Here is a 19,340-nt window from a genome sequence, read left to right as displayed (position 1 = left end):
GTACATAGTTACAAATTTTTTTTTCTCGTGATGAGAACTTGAAAGATCCACTTTCCTGGCTACTTTCAAAGATGCAATACAGTGTTATTAACTAGAGTCACCATGCTGTACGTCACATCCCTGTGACTTATTTATCTTATAACTGGAAATTTGTACTTTTTGACCCCTTTGCCCACCATCTACCCCTCACCCCCCCACCTCAGGCAACCACCTATCTGTTCTCTATGTACATAAATTCAGAGGTTTTTTTCATTTGTTTTTAGATTACACATATAAGTGAGATCATACAGTATTTATCTTTTTCTGTCTGACTTATTTCACTTAGTGTAATACCCTCAAGGTCCATCCATGTTGTCGTAAATTGCAAGATTTCGTTCTTTTTTATGGCTGCATAATATTCCATAGTGTATATGTATCACATTTTCTTTATCCATTCATCCATTGATGGACATTTAGGTTTTTTTCATATCTTGGCTATTGTAAATAATGCTGCAGTGAGCATGAAGGGTGCATATATCTTTTCAAATTAGTGTTTTGGTTTTCTTTGAATACACCCAGAAGTGGAAGTGCTGTATCATATGGTAGTTCTATTTTTAAGTTTTTGAGGAACCTCCATTCTATTTTCCTAGTCACCGTGCCAATATTCTTTCCCACCAATAGTGCAAAAGAGTTCCCTTTCTCCATATCCCTGTCAGCACTTATCTATTGTCTATTTGATAATAGCCATTCTGCCAGGCGTGAGGTGATACCTCATTGTGGTTTTGATTTGCATTTCCCTGATGCGTAGTGATGCTGAGCACCATTCCATGTACCCGTTGGCCAACTGTGTGTCTTCTTTGGAAAAATGTCTATTCAGATCCTCTGCCCAATTTTTAATTGGATTGTTTGTTTTTTCGCTATTGAGTTATATGAGTTCTTTATATATTTTGGATATTAACCCCTTATCAGATATAGGGTTTGGAAATATTTTCTCCCATTCAATAGGTTGCCTTTTCACTTTGTTGATGTTTTCTTTGCTGTGCAAAAGCTTTTTAGTTTGATTTATTTTTTATAATAAAATGTTTATTATAAAATAATAAACTTGTTTATTATTGCTTTTGTTGCCTTTGGTGTCAAATCCAAAAACTCATCACCAAGACTGATGTCAAGGATCTTTTCTTGCTTTTTGAACAAGGGGCCCAGCATTTTTATCTTGCACTGAACCTTGCAAATTAGGTGGTCAGCCCTGGCCTCCTGGGTGACCTGAATCAGGTGACCTTACCTTCTCTGTACTTCAGTCTCTTCATTTGTAAAATGGTGACATCTCTGCAGGTTGTGTTGTCAGGTTCCGACAATGTAATTCAGTTACAGGTTAGCACACTACTTCCCTCCCCCTCTTCCCTCCCATTTTTCTCTACACACCCTGCCCTCCTCATGACATGTTGGATTGATGGGTAAATGGATTGGATGATGGAAAGACAGAGATACATAGGCATATAAGAAATATACAGAGATAGAAATTGACAAACATATAGATTGGAAATACATATAGCTATATAAGCATACATAGATGTAGAGAGAGACGTGCAGGAAGTCATACATGTAAACTCCATAATATTCTGTATTTAAATAATTTTATTATTCATGGCCTTTTTTATTTTACCTTATGAAGCTTCATTTATGCTAAGCCTGGCACCCAGCTCTCCTCATAAAATCTAATGAATCATCATTAAACAGACACAGAGAAGTGAAAGTTTGTAGCACTCTCCACTCAGCATCTGGGGAGTTAAGACCCTAGTACTGGTGCTGCCGGTGGGACACCATAGACCTGGCTGCCCAAACTGTGGAGTCCAGCCCTGCGGGAGCCCTGGAGCTGAGGGCTGGGGATTCAGAGCTTTGGTTTTGGCCCTCCTCGGGGGCACTACTTCTGTATGAGCATCTGGGATTCTTGTGACAGAGGCTCTGTGACAATCCTAGCTAGAGAGAGAAGGTTCAAGTCTGTCTGTCTTTGGTGCCCACACTTGTCTCCTGGAAAACAGTGCTGAGAGCTCTGAATATACCATTACTGCATTCCTGCTTTCTCACCAAAAATGGAACTCTGTTGAGTGTATTTGCATTGCGCCCTAAAACATGTCTAATGTTAAACACAGTCATGGAAACAAGAATCCAAAGTACTGTTTTATAGAGAGATACTTTAAGGCTTCTAAGACGTCATGGGATAGTAATTGTTAACTAGAATTAAGGCACCAAGAAGTAACAACCTTTGCTTGAAATTCATAAAAGCCATGAATTTCAAAAGAAAGGTCCAAGCTTGTCACTGCCCTTATGGCATTCAGCCCAGAACAGGTTGTTATACCTTTTTCGGGTACCAAGAAATGCCAAAATGAGAGATGCTGAAGCTACATGTGAATTCAGAACAGGTCTTCTTTGGAGGGCTGTATCAGGTCTCTGTTGATGGCAGAGCAATTTTCATCGTCCACAATGTTCCCTCCCGAATTTTAATCATGGTGTCTTGCTTTTCCTCGCAATAAACTGTCAATAGTAAAACTGACAGGTTTCATCCTTGTTCGTTGAGGAGCTGACTGGGGACCTAGGCCAGGGGCAAGAATGCCGTGACCACATTGCTGCTCAGGATGCTTTCCAGAGAAGCCGGCAAGCTGGGCTCCAGGAAGCCTTGCTCTGTGGAAATTGGTGGTGGAGCTCATCATGATCCCTTGAAATCCAAAGCTGATTGGTTTTTGCTTATTTCTGTGCAGTGTGACAGTGAAGACGACTATCGGGAGATCAAAAAGGCCCAGGGAGAGAAAGAGAGCTCTTCACGACTGACCGCCTCAGCCAATAACACCTTGTCTGCGAACCACTGCAACATGAGCATCAACAGGTATGTGCATTCCCTCAAAGGTGGAGGTGAGCTGGAGGGATCGCTAGGTCTGCAAGTCACATGCCTTATTGGGGGAGAGTGAGATTTTTAATGACTGCTCTGGTCTGGGTCTCCAGACTTCCCGTGATTTACCCTAAGGCTAATAATTACGCCTGGACGTGTGCCTCATGTCACAGCTCCAGGTGAGGTGTAAGTATTCCTTTGTAATAAAAGACCAGTTACTAGTTTCACACAGTTCTGTACTCCCAAAGACACACCCTTCCCTCTGAAAACTTAATAAGTGAATTTTCAAACCGTTATTTTAATAGCCGCTAAACCCATAAGAACACTTAGCTTATTACATGGATGAAGAAAGATAAACTGTGAGCAGAATCTCCATAGGACGCACCTAAAGCTCTTGGATGTAGACTAAAATTGTGGTGTTAGACAGGATCTGTGTCTTCAAGGTTAAATGGCCACCCAGTCATCCTCTAAAGGGATTCCAGATGGACCCACATTGCACTGAGTCCCTGTGGTGACAAATGGCTTTCTAGCAAGGCAAGGCCCCAGATATTTATTATAAGCAAGTAGCTTATCATCAGTCGTAGAAGCTCTTTCCGTTTAGAAATACCACAGCTCGGAAACCACTTTTCCTCTGCTAAGACACTCCTCACTCTCCCTGACTGTGTACATAGAATTTTTAAGGGGAGATTAATGTTTCAGCACAACACATAAAAATGTAAACTGAAAGGTTAGGAAAAGATGCAGAGCAGTACTAAAACTCGGAGAGGAAATTGGAGAGCAAGGGCATGCAAGCGCAGGCCTGCTGCTTTGTTAAAATCACCTTGAGAAGGAGGGCAAGGCTCTGGAAGGTCTCAGCAGGAGGGCCGGCCACACGTGCAAGTTGGTCTGGTCCACAGTCCTTTGTGTCCCAAAATATTGGGAAAATGTGCACGAGGAAAACACGGACCCAAAATATCTTTAAACGTGTGATATGGTTATATGTGTACTCTTTTGTTGGCGCACTAAATAAGGTTTCTGACAGATCTAGTAACTGCCATAATTTCTAAGCAGCGATGACTGTAGACAATATTTCAGAATGTCTGCAATACTGTAATACGACATGAAAATATCTGTGATTTCTACTGGTGACACAATCACAGGTATTTCTAATACTACCCCTGCTAAATTCCAAGAAACTTTGGTTTCTTGCCTTCATTCATAATTGAAGGAAATGTTCAATTTCAATGAGAGGTTAAGGAAATTGATGTACCTTTTTTCCATCCAAGTTCATGGACCCCAGGATAAATGCTCTTGCTTTAGAGCCTTGGCCTGGCAGAGCCTGCTAGCTCTGACAGTTTTGTTTATGTTAAGTAATGACACAATGCATATGAAAGTGCTCAGAGTTCTTTCTAGGAAAGGTGGTCTGTGTACCTCTGGAATTGGGATTACTGCTGTCAAGTTTTACCAGCGTGATAAGACAACCCCATAGATAAGGTGATCACCCATCCCAAAGAGAAGATCCAGAGAAGGTTCCTTTGGTCAACTTGAATGCATAAATTTATAATGAGGAAGAAGAAATAATCATATGTCCATGACAATATTTAATAATTTAGTTTTCCATGAACATCTAAAATCACATAGTATGTAAGATAATAGACTTAGAAATGACTTTTTTCACTCACATGTCAAGAAACACTTACATTCAGACTGTTCACCTCCATCTTCAACATCAGTCTTCATCATCACTAGCTGAGCCACTTTGGCTTCGCCAAGGCAGTCTTCCAGAACACATGTTCTCAATTCTAAGTTGTGAGACACACAGTGCTTTTTGAACCAGAAACCTGTCACCAGAAATTCTGTCGCTACATGTATCTATTTGCGTAACTTTAAGAACCTTGCCTTTGTCATTTGTTGTAGAGGCCCGTGTTTGTAATTTTTGCACCGTGAACACCAACTAAGGAAACTGCTTTTTGAAGTGACTTTAATGGCTTGTTTGCAGTGATAGCCAACACATGCGATTAAGAAGCCATAACTGCAGGAATAACGACTAAATCTTTGTTAAATGGATTTAGTTTTTTTAACTGACTCTATCAGGTGACTTCTGTAAGCACCCCAAATTAGCACTGATTGAGTTTATTTCAGGCTAACGTGTCTTCTCCCAATTTTGTTTTTCCAAATAAAGGAATGGAGAGAGGCCTATGAATATAATATATATCGCAAAGCCTCGAATATAAGTGACTCCCTTCGCTGATGGTGAATTTTGAGGGGAGTTATATTCAGGAATAGACAGTAGTTTTGAAGGTAAAATAAGGAGCCAAGAATCCGAAAATGTAACTTCTAAGACAGTTTTCTGTTCTGTGTTTATTCTGATCAATGCCTAGTTAGCCCAGAAACCTAACAATTGAAAGTTGGCTTCATGCTTTGTAGGTTATTCTGTGATTCTGTTATTCTCCATATACTAATTAGTACAACTCGGGTATTAGCAAAAGTCCTTTTAGAAGTGGAGAACTCGTATATCATTTGATTGACTTTCCCATTACTTTCTGGTTACGCTTGTTAGGAAAATGGTTAAGTTGTGGTGTATTTTTTGAGGTCCTTGGATGAAAGAGTCGGAAAATGAAAGTCATATTATTCTCAGTCATTTAACTCCAGAATTACGATTCATCCTGATAGCTTGAGTAAAGAAACAATGAGTGAAATTTGCTTATTGATTCTTATGGTCCTGATGCCATAAAATTGTTTCCTGGTATAATAATTCCCCATAAACGTCTTCCTACCAGCAGGTTTTAAATGGGAGGTTTGGGTCATATATAAAACATTTACCTTTCCCTGTGCGGACTGTGTGACATTCCATTACTGTGATTTCCTTTTTCAGCTTGGCAATACCAATAAATAAAAATGAAAAAATGCTCCGGTCGCCCATCTCGCCCCTCTCCGATGCATCCAAACACAAACACTTGAGCGAGGACTTCACTTCTTCCAGCAGATCCAACAGCAATGGTTTGTTGTCTTCTGCCTCCTCCAACAAAAAGCATAAGGCTGAGAACCAGCTGCAGTCTCATGCCGGAGACCTCACGGTACGTTGATGCTCTTCTTTTCCCAATTAAATAGACATGAAATTGAACACACCCCTCTACTGTATCTGTCCCTAGCCCAGCACAGTCTAAGCACATGCCGGAGGTCCCACAAAGAATCTCTAAATGCTGCTCTGGGAAGACCTGGCAAAGGAGGGCTCCCCTTCACCTCACCCCACAGAGAGCTGCAGAAGAAGAAAGCCAAGGAGGCATCTTAAGCCTCTTCTGCTTAGGAAGCCTCTTGGTAGGATTTCACTTCCCATTCTGAAAAGAAATAGCCCCAAAGTAATACTATCGCAAGAGAAAGTAAATTGGGATACTTCGTTTGAAAAGATTCCTTGCCCCTTTAAAGATTCCTTTAAATCTGGGATTGAAACCCCAGGCCCAAATTGCAGGGCTCCCACTCCGCCCTTGGTGACCAGTGTAGCGGCCGCAGGGTGGGGCCCCTGCCACCACCCCTCTTCCAGAGACCTTCTCAGTGGTGATTCCAGTGCCCCGCACTCCCCTGGGGAAGGGCAGGGGACTTGGGTCCACAGTCTGTGTAGCCTCATATCTTAGTCGCCATGTGGCCTTGGGCCTCTTGCTTAATCTCTCTGAGCCTGTTTCATTTGCAAAACGGTGGTGATTAAGATTTAATGAGGGCCGGCCAGTGGCTTAGCGGTTAAGTGCGCGCACTCCACCGCTGGTGGCCCGGGTTCGGATCCCAGGCGCGCACCAACGCACCGCTTCTCAGGCCATGCTGAGGCCGTGTCCCACATACAGCAACTAGAAGGGTGTGCAGCTATGACATACAACCATCTACTGGGGCTTTGGGGGAAAAATAAATAAAATTATAAAAAAAAAAAAGATTTAAATGAGACCATATCATCTAAAGAATCCAACACCTGTGGACATCTGTGCAACCAGCACTACATGTTAGTTCCTCTTTACCACCACGCCCTGTCTGATGGCTGGTGGCCTGGACCATGCATTGTCTGGGATACATTATTTAATTTTAAACTCTCCCCACTGAGTTCTTTCAGGTCACTTTGCCTATCAAAACCAGCCGGGCTTTGTGAGGCAGGGAGAGAGGAGACGTGAGAATAGGACTCTGCAAAGAAAGATAGGGGCCAGTATTTAATGCTCTATTTCATGAATTAAAGAGGTGAAAAAGTTGACAGAAGGTCCTGCAAGACCTGAAGCTTATTGTATCATCAGGAAATTAACCCACTTATGCATCCTTATTTGGGAACAATTACCTTTAATTCTAGGCTGAAAGAATCTGAGAAGACCATATTAGAAAAACCTGAAATAAAAAGGTACCAATTCCAATTGAAAAACAAACAAAACTTTTCTTTGCCTCTAGATCCTTATAGCACAAGCAGCTATGATGTGCAGAGAATTGTAAACCAGTGACAGACTTCATTTAGTCATGCTTTCACTGAACAGGTGTTTATTGAGCAAGTACTCACTGTGTGCCGGTCCCTGTGCTAAGCACAGAGATACGATGATGATCTAACAGATTCAGTCTATGCCGCGTGAAGCTTACAGGCTAGCTGGGGAGAGTGACTTAGACAAGGGATCACACACATCCCATAACTAATTCCCATGTGCCGAAAAGGAAATACACAGAGTCCTACGGGCTCTTATAACAAGGGGGCTTGATCTACACGTAAAATCAGTTTATATTTAAAGAAGCATTTATATACACTCAATTTTAATCACCTCAGAGGAATCAATTTGATTTCATAACCAGACAGTTGTTTTATGATCCATGTGTTTAGCACACAACAGGTGGTCTGTAATATTTGTATCCCCAGGAAATATGATTTTTTAATTTTTCCGCGGATCAAGTGTTCCATTTAAAAACGCATTTTAAATAATTTCTAGTAATTCCCTTTGGCATCTCCTATTCTTCACAGACAGCTAATGAGAACCAGTCAGTTTGTGACCCAAATGACTTCTCTTTTGCGAGGGATGATGATAGCTCAGTGGTTCTGAAAGCGTGGTTCCCAGATCAGCATCCCCTGGAACTGTTAGAAATGCATGTTCTCAGGCCCTGCCCCAGACCTACCGAATCAAAGACTCTAGAGGTGGGGCCCAGCTGTCTGTATGTTAACAAGCCCCCCGCTGACTCTGATGCAGAGTCAACTTGGAGAACCACTGGTCTGGCCGACTGGGGGAAGTTAGGAGTCTGAGTTCTAAGCTTGAACCTCCACCCACAATAGCTGTCTGAGCTTGGACAAGTGACTTCACCTCACCAAGACTCAGTTTCTGGATCTGTGAGAATGGGCATACTAAAACTTCCCATTTGATACTGTTGTGAGAATGGCATTTGACAACCTATGTAAAAGCCCTCAGCTTGAGACCTGAAATGCACGGATTCTTCTTTATTTAAACAAAACACCATCAATACAAAACACCATCAATTCTAACATGCAACACGGAACACAAGATATTCTGTTTAATGGGTTGCTCTTTCAGCCAAGTGGCCAGTTTCTCAAAGACCGGTGTGTTGTTTGTTGTTTAGAAAGCCGCTCACAACGGTTCCGAAAACATTCTCCACAAGTCACGGCCACAGACTGAGCCGTGGTCTCCGGGATCCAGTGGCCACAGGGACTGCAAGAGGCAGAAACTTGTCTTCGATGATATGTAAGTGTGGACTCTGTTGATATGGGGAGGGGCAAGGTAAATGGGAACTCCACAGGTAGATGGGTTATGTGCATCTAATTTACAGTGTGGCCATTTCTGTCGCGTGACTTGGTCAGTTAAATGTTGCCCTCTCAAAGGGATTTGGAGGTTAATTTTGAATGCACCCCTGAGTCCCGGTGGAGTTTTTGAATGGATAGAACAACAAGTACTAATGGAGTTGCATCCAAAATGTCGGAAAGCTAAGGCAAATGGCAGTAACGAGTCTTACAGTCCCTATATTTGGGGCTGTTGGCAGTTGTACGCTACCAGAAAGAGAAGCATTTTTGTTTTTGTAAATTATAACAGGCAAAGAATAATAGTAATTCACTCCTGAAAGCTTTTGTCCTCTAACAAGAGAAGAAGATGAATAAAAATAACATCCTGGAATGCTCTTGAGCTGCTGAAAATGACAAGTGAGAAATGATAAAAGGATATTGAAAATTATTTAGATTCTTAGGGAAAAAATGTGTGTCAAGGACAAGGCTAGAAAGCAGAAGATAGGGTTTCAAGAGTTCAGTTTATGTCTGTTTTCAACTTTAGCTGTTCAACGAGCATCCAATACATACATGTCTGTGTGAGGCACTGCGTTAGATCCTAGGGTGGAGCAGTGCGCAACAGTGAGAGATCCTGCCCTCTGATTGCTTATTGTCTGCCTGAGGGGACAGACTATAAACCACTAACCCCCCCACAGTCGGATCATTAAAGAGTGCTAAATGTCTCCGAGTCCCAGATTCTTTATCAGAAAAAATGATAGTTATGACCGTGTCTCCCGGGGGCTCTCCTAAGATCCAGTGTGATGGTGTCTCCTCTGGATGGTCATCTGGAGAATTGAAAGCACTGGGCGGGAGGGATGAGTCTTCCATCCTCGTCTCCCTCCCATCCTCTTCTCCCATCCTTACTTCACCCGGAGTATAGACAAGGTCCATTTATTCACCTCTGTGGGACTTCTCTGAGAAGTGATAATACTAAGTTGTAGTCCTCAAGTATCATTTGGACTTCCCTAAGCTAATTAGGGCACAGAATTTTGAGGCTGAAAGCCAAATCCACATTTTTGATTTGTTTTATTTACTGAACATGTTCCAAGGTAATTGGATTTACAAAAGTTTAAGAGTGGCCCAGGAGGACGTGTGTTTTTCTCCCCTTCCCACTCTCTCCTTCTGGCCCTCACCACCTCACCTTCCTCTCCTCTTCTCCACTGTCTGGCTAAGCAGCAAGGGAGGTGGTAATTAATCCCCAGGGGAACAGGGGTGGGTGTAATGGAAGTATAATCAGTTGGTCAACTACATATGTAATTAGGGTTTGGTGGTATAAATTGTTCACATGTACTTTAACAAAACATTTGTAAAAACAGAATCATGTTTAAGGACAATATGGAAATTTGCATTCAGAAGTCATAACCTAACAACATGATCAAACAGAATGTGCATTAGACACTAAGGTGCTCAAAACATCAAACATTTCCAGCAGGCAATGTTATGGGCTTGGTGTTTCAACACACACACATATGGAAAATTAAAATGTAAGGAATTTTCAAATGTACGGACCGGGAAGCTAAGTCAAAAACGGCAATAACTAAATGGTTGTACTTCGATCTGCAGTTTCTTGGACTACTTACAACAGGAAATGTTTCTCAATCTGCTGGGGCTGCAGCTAATATAATTGTGTCACTATGTGTATCAGTGAAGAAGCTGTTATCATTCCTTCTTCCCATTAGCAATATGTATAATTTTTCTGGCTGACAGCTACAATAAAACTGTTTCTCCTCTTATGGATATAGATATAATAGAATTAAAAAACACTCTTACATATCCATCATATGGAGGGATGGATGTCATGTTCCAGTTGCCATGTGTCTCGATTGATTTGAAATCTATAACAGTAAAATGAACGTGCAACTCAAACAGCCACTCAACCACTGAACTAAGAAAGTCCTGGGAAGATTCTTCAAGCTTGAAGAGCAAAAATAGGCATTGTCTCTTCCTTTAAACAATAAAAATAACTGTCCCTTAAGAGATCAGTAGGGGGGCTGGCCCCGTGGCCTAGTGGGTAAGTTTGGGGTGCTTCACTTCAGCGGCCCGAGTTTGGTTCTCAGGCGTGGGTCTACACTGCTGGTCAGCGGCCATGCTGTGGCGGCGACCCACATACGAAATAGGGGAAGATGGGCACAGATGTGAGTTCAGGGTGAATCTTCCTCAAGCAAAAAAAAAAAAAAGATCAGTGGGCTAGGAAGTCACCTAAAATTGTGTAAAATGTCTCTCAGGTTTGGTTGTGCTGAGTACTTACTAAGCACCAGATACAGTGGCAGGAGCTGGGATGTACAATTAATTAATTCTCAGTTATTAATTCAGGGGAGCGGGAGGCACGTGGGTGGCCTCCCCAGGACGGTTCCCTGGGACCACACAACTTCAACCACCTCCTGCTGCCACTCAGTTCAGCGTCCCCACCAGCAGCCTGGTTGACAAACGAGGACCTGGCTCCTGTCACTTTCCTTGACTTCCCCTCGCTGAAGGCATCAGCAAGCAGTGAAATAAACAAAGAGAGGCCACCAGTAGAAAAAAAGAAAGAACTAGAGAATTAGCCCCAGAGTAATTTAGAGTTGATGGAAACCCAGTTACAGTGATCCAAAAAGTAACAGATGCCATACTGTCGTTTAATTTTTAAAGCCGCATCATGTAAGCTTTTTTAAAAAAGTAAACTCATCCTTTTGTATTATAAATACTCATTAATGGTTGAATAAACATGCAATTCAGACAACAGCTGAATCCAGTGGGCGTTCAGTAACAAGTGTTGAATGAACCCAGCTGAATTAGAATAACATTCCCAGGGGGTAATGCCTGCATTTTTTTCTTTCTTTTTCCATGAGTATAAGAAAGCTACATGCAGATAAATTTAACTTCATGGGCTTCCAAGCCCCTTTTCCGATGTTACTTACCAATTAAACAGGCACCACTTTGTGCCTTCGGGAAGCAGACAGAACTGAACAGAATAACACTTATCTTAAAATGTGATCCAGGTCAGCTTGTCCTGCGTGAGTTGAGCGTCAGATCCGTGGCAGTGTGACCGCGCCTCCTCCCCTGACATTTAGCCATGCACAACCTTCACTACTTGACAGCCACAGTTTTAAGGTGACACTGGTGTGATCCCCAAACTTTTGTTTAAAAAAATAAATCGGTAAGAATTTATGTCAATGAGTGACAGCACTTGATTCAACTCCAAGTCTCGAAACCGATCTTATTAGTGCAAAGCCATGAGCTGTGAATTACTTGGTGTCATAATTAGTGACGGGGAATTATTGGCCAGGGAGAATCAGGAGAGAACAACTGTGTCGTGAAGGCCTCAGTACAGAAGTCCTGAGCGGAGCTAAGTGGTGAAATGCTTGGCTGGGAAACCAAGACTCGCTTCCCACCAGCCATACTGCTGTGTTGGGAAGCCAGCGAAGCCTGAGCGCCAGAACTGCCTGCTGCTTCCAGAAGGAGGTACTGTCTCTTGCCCATATTTCACGAAGAAGAGTCAGTCACAATCATCACATTCAGCCAAGCTACCCAGCATCCCATCTGTCCCCGTGGCACCGATAACTGGAGCCCAGCTACTTAAACCTCCTGACATTGAGAAAAGACTCCCTCAGCCACGCGGCGCCCACGCGGCATGTGAAATGTGGCTGGGGGGCAGGAAGAGGGGTTTGGCATTTATCATGTAATTACGCTCAGCAGTCTCATAGCTAAAAGGGTTTTAATTTTATCCAGGATGGGAAGATTCCTGTACGTAAAAGGTCGGATCTCTCACAGCGTGATTTAGTCAAAGGACGCCAGTTGAAATCCTTGAGTGGGTGACATTACAGCAAGGCAAGGTGGGGGGCTTGCCGTGGGCGCTGTTCTCCTGAGGGTCTCCCCTTCCCGGGCTCTTCAAAGCTGGACCCCACCTTTTTGTTTTACTCATAAACCATTAGTATGCCTTTATGTTCTTCATATGGAAATTTTGTTCTAACAAAACAAAAATTTTGTTCTACCCAAAACAAAGAGAAAGATAAAAAGGACTAGGCTTCAGGGGGACAGGGAGTCAAAGCCTTTCAGGTCTCCCTGGTTGAAATCTCAGCTCTCTGATCATTTTTAAGAGTTTTATAAAATCATTTTATTTTAAATGTTGCACCCAGAGACGAACAACAAATTGATGAGTTTCCATTTCAACAGAAAGTTGCCTTTGATTAAGTGATGAACACCTGCCACACTTAGCCTGTGCATCCTGGAAAGCACACACTGTTTTCTGTGCATGGCCAAGCGAGAGAGCCTTCTGCAGGAGCCTCTAGCCTGTAAGAGACATGGTGAACGATGGCTCGTGCTTCTGAAAAGCCGAGCTCCGGGGACTCCGGGGTCCCGGCCAACATCAAGGTGATGGAAACAAAAGCTGCATCTGAATCCTTGCTGCCCAAATGCAGTCGACCTGCTTCCCTCAGGAAGCCTCATAAAACCACACCAGCACCCCAAAAGTGCCCTCATCAATGGCATTCACTTACCCGGTGCATTAAAAATAATTACTTAACTTCTTACATGTTCTTTTTTGTGAAGAAAGTATCTCAAAGCTTGGGACACAGTGACACCTCTGGGGCTTATCAGATGACAAGCTGACAGGGTATCAGATGGTGAATTCATTTGGTATGCAGTTGCCTAGTTGTCTGATTTGGATTTCAACTTCCCTAAGAAAATTATCCAGACCTCTGCTGTGCCAAGGAACCTGTTTGTTCAAACACGCGGAGCTCTCATCCCTGCCAGCGTTCACAAAACAGGCTGGCTCTGCTGAGGGGAGGCGTTGCACAGAGGTAGGAATTACAGAAAGAAGTCTGCCAGCCTCTCCGTGGGAGACCATTCAACTCAAGATCAGCCACAAAGGAGACAAAAAGCAAGGTTGCTTTAATGCTCCTGTGCCAGAAGAAATATTGGGGTAGCTCAGCCCCCACTGCTGCTCAGAACCAAGGCTGTGTGTTTGCAGTGGGGGGTGGGGGGGGTGGTGAGGAGAACAAAACAAAACATTCTATTTGGATCAAGTGCTCAGATCGTTCCTGTTGCAGAGAGCTCTTATAACAAAGATACACGTGGCTAAGCTTTGGCTTTTAGATCACTCAAACCCCATTTCTGAAGAGCCCAGGATACACAGTTGATTACATGTATGATGTTTAATTGAACTTTTATTAGGCTTGCTCATGTATCATCATAAATACCATCACTGTGAGAAACAATGTGAAGAATGAAATGAAATGAAAAACAAAAACTCAGGGTTTTCCGTGTAAAAAAATAGAAAACTAGATGAAAAATCTATTTGAACACTGAGATAATTAGATTTTATTGTAGTACCTTTGCCATGTTATATTCTGAAACAGCCACAATGAGGACAACGATTTACTTTCTTGCTGACTTGTGCATTGCTGTCAGAGTGATGCCTCCATGACAGCATGTATCCACCGCGCTGCTGGACAATCTTGGTGACGTCCCGTTGGTCCCAGTGCCTTTATACTGTTCTGATCTAGGAGTGTGGCCCTGGAAATCACCTGAAAGGAGAAAATGGGCCAATCATCCGGCAATCTTCCGTGACTTGGTATAGTGAGCCCTCCATTATGCAAAGATGAGAATTCTAACTAATGTGTTTGCAAATGGCCCCTGATAGTACATTTTTTTCGGCCTCTCAGGTAGCTATTGCAGCTGCTGTGATATAGTCAGAAAATAGATGTTACTGATCCACATATACTATTGTGAGAGTTTGTGACTCAGCCTCCATATCAGGTTTAAAAAATACATTCATATGCTGCAAATAAAAACAACATTGATTAAGGAACCCATATTAGGCATTAGAAGCCACTGCCGTCCCTAATGATAACTTAGAAGACTAGTAAAAACTAAGATGCTGTAGCTTATTACCAAGAAAAGCCTTTCATGAAAACAAAATGCATTTGAAATGATGATCTGTTAGTGACAAGGTCTACAAAACAGGGCAAGAAAAAAATGACCAAACTCATAGACTAGAGTGTGGAGCAGATAATGGTGTGAAGAATTTCAAGTTGCCATGGAGATGTTCTCTGGCTCATTGGCTGCGATGCTGCACCCCATCAGAAGCCACCACTCTCTTCTAAGCTCAAAATGAATTCAAGGGGGATTCATTTACCTTCTACCATGTGCCTAAAACTACAGGGTGGGGAAGATCAAAGAGGTCTACAGTATGGTCCCAGCTGAAAATATACCAGCTTCAAAGTTGCGCACATGCAATGACTGTAGCCCGGACAGCTCAGAAGGTAATTAAATTCCCAGAAGTGTGATGTAAACGAGAAATGGTATTTGAGATCAGGAGAGACAGAGATGAGCATGGACCGAAGCTACCAGGAAGGCCTCATGGCGTAAGAATTTGAGAGACGGGTAACATTCGGCTCACAGTAGGCACTCAGTGAATGAGCGCATAATGAACGAGCAAAGAGAGTGTTCCAGGGAGGAGGAAAAGGATGAGCAGGACTTCTAAGACAGGGATGGCATGTTAACAAGACAGTGAGGAAACCACCCTGGCTGTGGTTGAGGGCCCTGGTGAGTAAGTGATATAGGGGGGTTAGGTGAGATTAGGGGGGACCTGAACTGAGATTTGATCTCATAGGCCCTAGAGATTGACTTTGGTCAAACATTGGTCAAGTGTTAAAGCTGAGGACAGATTGGAGGGGAGTGAAACTAGAGGCCAAGAGAGGTGATACAAGCCTAGACTTGGGTGGTAGATGTGGTCATTGAGAAAAGAAACGAAGCATTCATAGCATTTGATAGTGGGGAGAGAAATGGAAAGAGATACCTGAACTCCTCTCCTGAACAAATAGCCTCTGGGACCCCACCTGAAGCTCAGTAGTCAGATCTGGGTTTGGGCTAGAGGAAGGGTCTGGGCTGCCACTTTGGGGCATGCAGCAGAAGGACAAAGAAAAGTAATGCAGAGGGCGCCGGCCCGGTGGCGCAGGCGGTTAAGTGCACGCGCTCCGCTGCGGCGGCCCAGGGTTCGCAGGTTCAGATCCTGGGCGCGCACCGACGCACCGCTTGTCAAGCCATGCTGTGGCGGCGTCCCATATAAAGTAGAGGAAGATGGGCAGGGATGTTAGCTCAAGGCCACTTTTCCTCAAGAAAAAAGGGGAGGATTGGCATCGGATGTTAGCTCAGGGCTAGTCCCCCTCAAAACAAAAAACTAATGCAGAGGATTTTTAGGAGAGTGAAACTATTCTGAAAGATATTATAATGATGGATACATGTCATTATACATTTGTCAAAATCCATAGAGTGAACCCTAATGTAAACTGTGGACTCTGGGTGATAATGATATGTCAGTATAGGTTCATCAGTTGTAACAAATGTGCCACTCTGGTGGAGGATACTGATAGTGAGGGGGGCTCTGCGTGTGTGGAGGCAGGAGGTATATGGGAACTCTCCGTACTTTCTGCTCAATTTTGCTGTGAATCTAAAACTGCTCCAAAAAATAAAATAAGTCCATTAAAAAACAAAAACAACAACAAAAATAACGTAAATTGCCAGAGTTGGAATTAAAGACCAGACAGTCAATATGTGTTCAAAGGTCAATCTGTGGACAAAGAAGGAAAAACCACCATGTAAAGGCAACTGAAAAACCATTCAAATGGAAGAAATGTGAACCTCCACGAGATGAACTAGCAAAAGAAGAGCCAGGAGCAGGACCTTCCTGTGAAGGAAACCTCAGGCCTCACCTGCCAATGAGGACCCACCAAGATGAATGGAAGGTCAGGCCTGAGTGGCAGGAAGAACAGTAAGGGATGATGAGCCAAAGACAGGAAGTTTAATTAATTATACACATTAAGGAAATCCGGCAACTGGTCCTCAGTTCTTCGTTGGAAAAGTTAAATATTCCCAGCATGTTACCACAGTACTGACAATATTTTATGGTGAAGTAAGAGACAGAAAACCAAGGTCCTTTACTTGCTTCAGTGATTTGTGACCTGAAACTAATTATTTGCTTTGATCCTGGTTTGTTTATTTGTTTGACTGATTGATTAAAACCATTAAAATGAGGATAATGGTTTTGGATTGCAATGTCATTGACAGGGTATGTGTGGTTTTTCCAAGCATTTTTACTTCTTTGGATGAAAGGATGCACTGACTACCTAATATTGCAGTAAGGAAAAAGACCCATTAGAATCTGAAAGAAGGCAGTTTAAAATAAGCATGGAACAATAGGTTAAACAGTCCATGATTAATATCACTACTTACATGTTATCTCCCATTCAGGGAGTCCCAGCTTATACTGGATATTCATGAATAGGTCAAGTTTATTGATTACATAAAGACCCATACTACAGAAAAGTTTATGCTGATGGCATCTAAAATATGTAGATTTTTAAAAATCTATCAGACTAAGCATTTAAAGGTACTGTCTGAGGAGTAGCTTAGTGTAACTTGGGGTCACTACGCACACTCGGATCGGTCTCTGGATGAATTATCTTCATCTCCCAGCAGAGTCAATGCTGGCCAGGGTTATTGCTTTAATAATGCACATGTCTGCTGTTAATGTTTACCAGCTAGCTAATCAGAACTCTAGAGAATACAGGCCACGTTTGCATTGTTACAAGGTAGACATCATTTTACAGTTAACTTCATTACAACTGGAATGGAATCATACAGCATTACCTCTTCATTTTTTATTGGGAAGCTTTAAAATAATTATATATATAGATACATACAACTCTAGGAACCATTTATGCATATAAATGACACAGTCTCATGAGGATACATAAATATACTCACCTGTACATATCCATACAATTATTATGAGGTATATTTGCAATCTTTACATTAAAAAGGGATTGTTTTTGGGCCGGCCCCGTGGCTTAGTGGTTAAGTGAGCGCGCTCCACTGCTGGCGACCCGGGTTCGGATCCCGGGCGCGCACCGACGCACCGCTTCTCCGGCCATGCTGAGGCCGCGTCCCACATACAGCAACTAGAAGGATGTGCAGCTATGACACACAACTATCTACTGGGGCTTTGGGGGGAAAAATAAATAAATAAAATCTTTAAAAAAAAAGGGATTGTTTTGTGTAAATATCGTGTGATATAAGATTTTTCACTTGTTTTCTTTAAACATGCGATAGAAAATCTGATTCACAAATTAGGCACTGGGGAACGACGTTAAAATCACTGTAAATATAGACTATCTACATATATTGAGTGTCTTTTGAATTGCTAACTTAAGGGAAATATAATCGTGGTATTTTACATATAAGCAGTAGTTTGGAAATGCAAAAAATACTTGATTCCGTATTAAGCAGATTTTTTAAATTATGCTTGAAGTTTGAGCAAAAGGAAGGAATATTTTCAAAAGATCTTGCACTTACACAATAATGACATTTAAAACCATTCTCTCCTTGTAGGCCACGCAGTGCAGATTATTTTATGCAAGAAGCTAAACGAATGAAGCATAAAGCAGATGCAATGGTAAGACCTTTCTCTTTCCAGATACATTCTCCCAAATTATGTTTGTACTGCAGCTTCATCATTGGGGCAATATAGCTGGGGTAATTATAAAATCTATTACAAGGATGGCTGGGTCTGTTAAATGGAGAAATGTTTATATAATCAAGTGCTCATAGCCCAATAAATTATGACTTCAACCAATAATGTCTCACTTGGAGAAAGCCCTAGATAAATGAATATTTCAGTTTAGTCCTAAGGTTTGAATAGTAACTAGAGGCAGTGGAGTCAGTCGGTGGTAGAATTTTTTTCCTTAAAAAAAAAAAATCTATGTTTTCATTTTTCTCTCATTAGCTTGGCCAACCCTTGGCTTGGTCCCAGGATCAAATCCTTTTTCAAAAAGACTCTAATACTTCTTCTGAAACTGTACAACACAGAAACTATTATACTGCGCATAAGACCTGAAAGTGACCGTGATCTGATGTTTTCAAAGAATAACTTTTCTTGCTTGGATAATCTCCTATTTTAGAAAGCTTGAAGCTTTCAGGCAAGCGATAGACAACTTCTGTTTTTTCCTAAAAGAGATCATACAGGTGTTCCATCTTAAGGTCTCATCTAAGGGGACTCCTTCCTACCTAGTAATTCCAGTTCTGTTTCCCTCCAGTGTTCATACCTGAGATCAGGGTGCTGGAGATGAAGAAGCCATTTCAAACGACCCTGAGAGTGTTATTCTGGTGTTGAAAATGGTAAAACCGTAACAGTACCCCTCTCCCACTGCTACTGATGTTGCCCATCAAGCATTTATTTGTATGAAGATCACTGCCTAGGTACCCTGGTGTACGGGAGAAATAACCACTGAGTATCAGAAAATAGAGAAAGGAAATAGGAGATGCAGTTTTTATCCTCACAATCCCACAGTCTGATGGAGACTTCTGGTCCCCTGAGGAAGCGGATGCATGGTCACTATTGGAGAAGGGCACTGAATTTTAAAGCAGAATGAAATTTTCTGCCTGAATCATCCAAGGTTTACCAGGATTATTCGTTCAGTGTCATCTTGCCCAAATGACCTTTCCTAGCGACACTCTGCTACAGCCCAGCTTGGCCCCTACCACCTCTAAGCACACCTCGCTCACGCCAACCAGCGGGCCTTTGCACCTACAGAGCCTCACACTCACACTCACAGCTACTCCCACATACTCGCTCACACACTCTCCTTCTCGTGCACACTCACACCTTTAGCTTCCTCCCCAAATCCAGCCAAATCAGACGCCATTTCTTCCCACTGTCATTTCAAGTCTCTTCCCTGGGGC

At 42.5% G+C, this 19,340-nt stretch overlaps 1 protein-coding gene across 2 annotated transcripts in view; it reads left to right on the top strand.

Moving 5' to 3' along the window:
• AFF3 (ALF transcription elongation factor 3) overlaps positions 1 to 19,340 on the top strand; it is a 526,894-nt gene that overhangs the window by 487,497 nt on the left and 20,057 nt on the right. For both annotated transcript variants that reach the window (XM_087426220.1, XM_087426221.1), the window contains 4 exons: positions 2,736 to 2,860; positions 5,718 to 5,919; positions 8,426 to 8,547; positions 17,991 to 18,054. In XM_087426220.1, coding sequence (XP_087282346.1) covers positions 2,736 to 2,860; positions 5,718 to 5,919; positions 8,426 to 8,547; positions 17,991 to 18,054 — 513 coding nt within the window. The remainder of the gene's footprint in view (positions 1 to 2,735; positions 2,861 to 5,717; positions 5,920 to 8,425; positions 8,548 to 17,990; positions 18,055 to 19,340) is intronic.

Source organism: Ceratotherium simum, chromosome 40 (assembly GCF_057802395.1).
Source record: "Ceratotherium simum simum isolate JZ-2026a chromosome 40, ASM5780239v1, whole genome shotgun sequence".
Classification (NCBI taxonomy): domain Eukaryota; kingdom Metazoa; phylum Chordata; class Mammalia; order Perissodactyla; family Rhinocerotidae; genus Ceratotherium; species Ceratotherium simum.
Note: the sequence above shows the minus strand (reverse complement) of the source record. Positions and strands in the feature narration are given on the sequence as shown.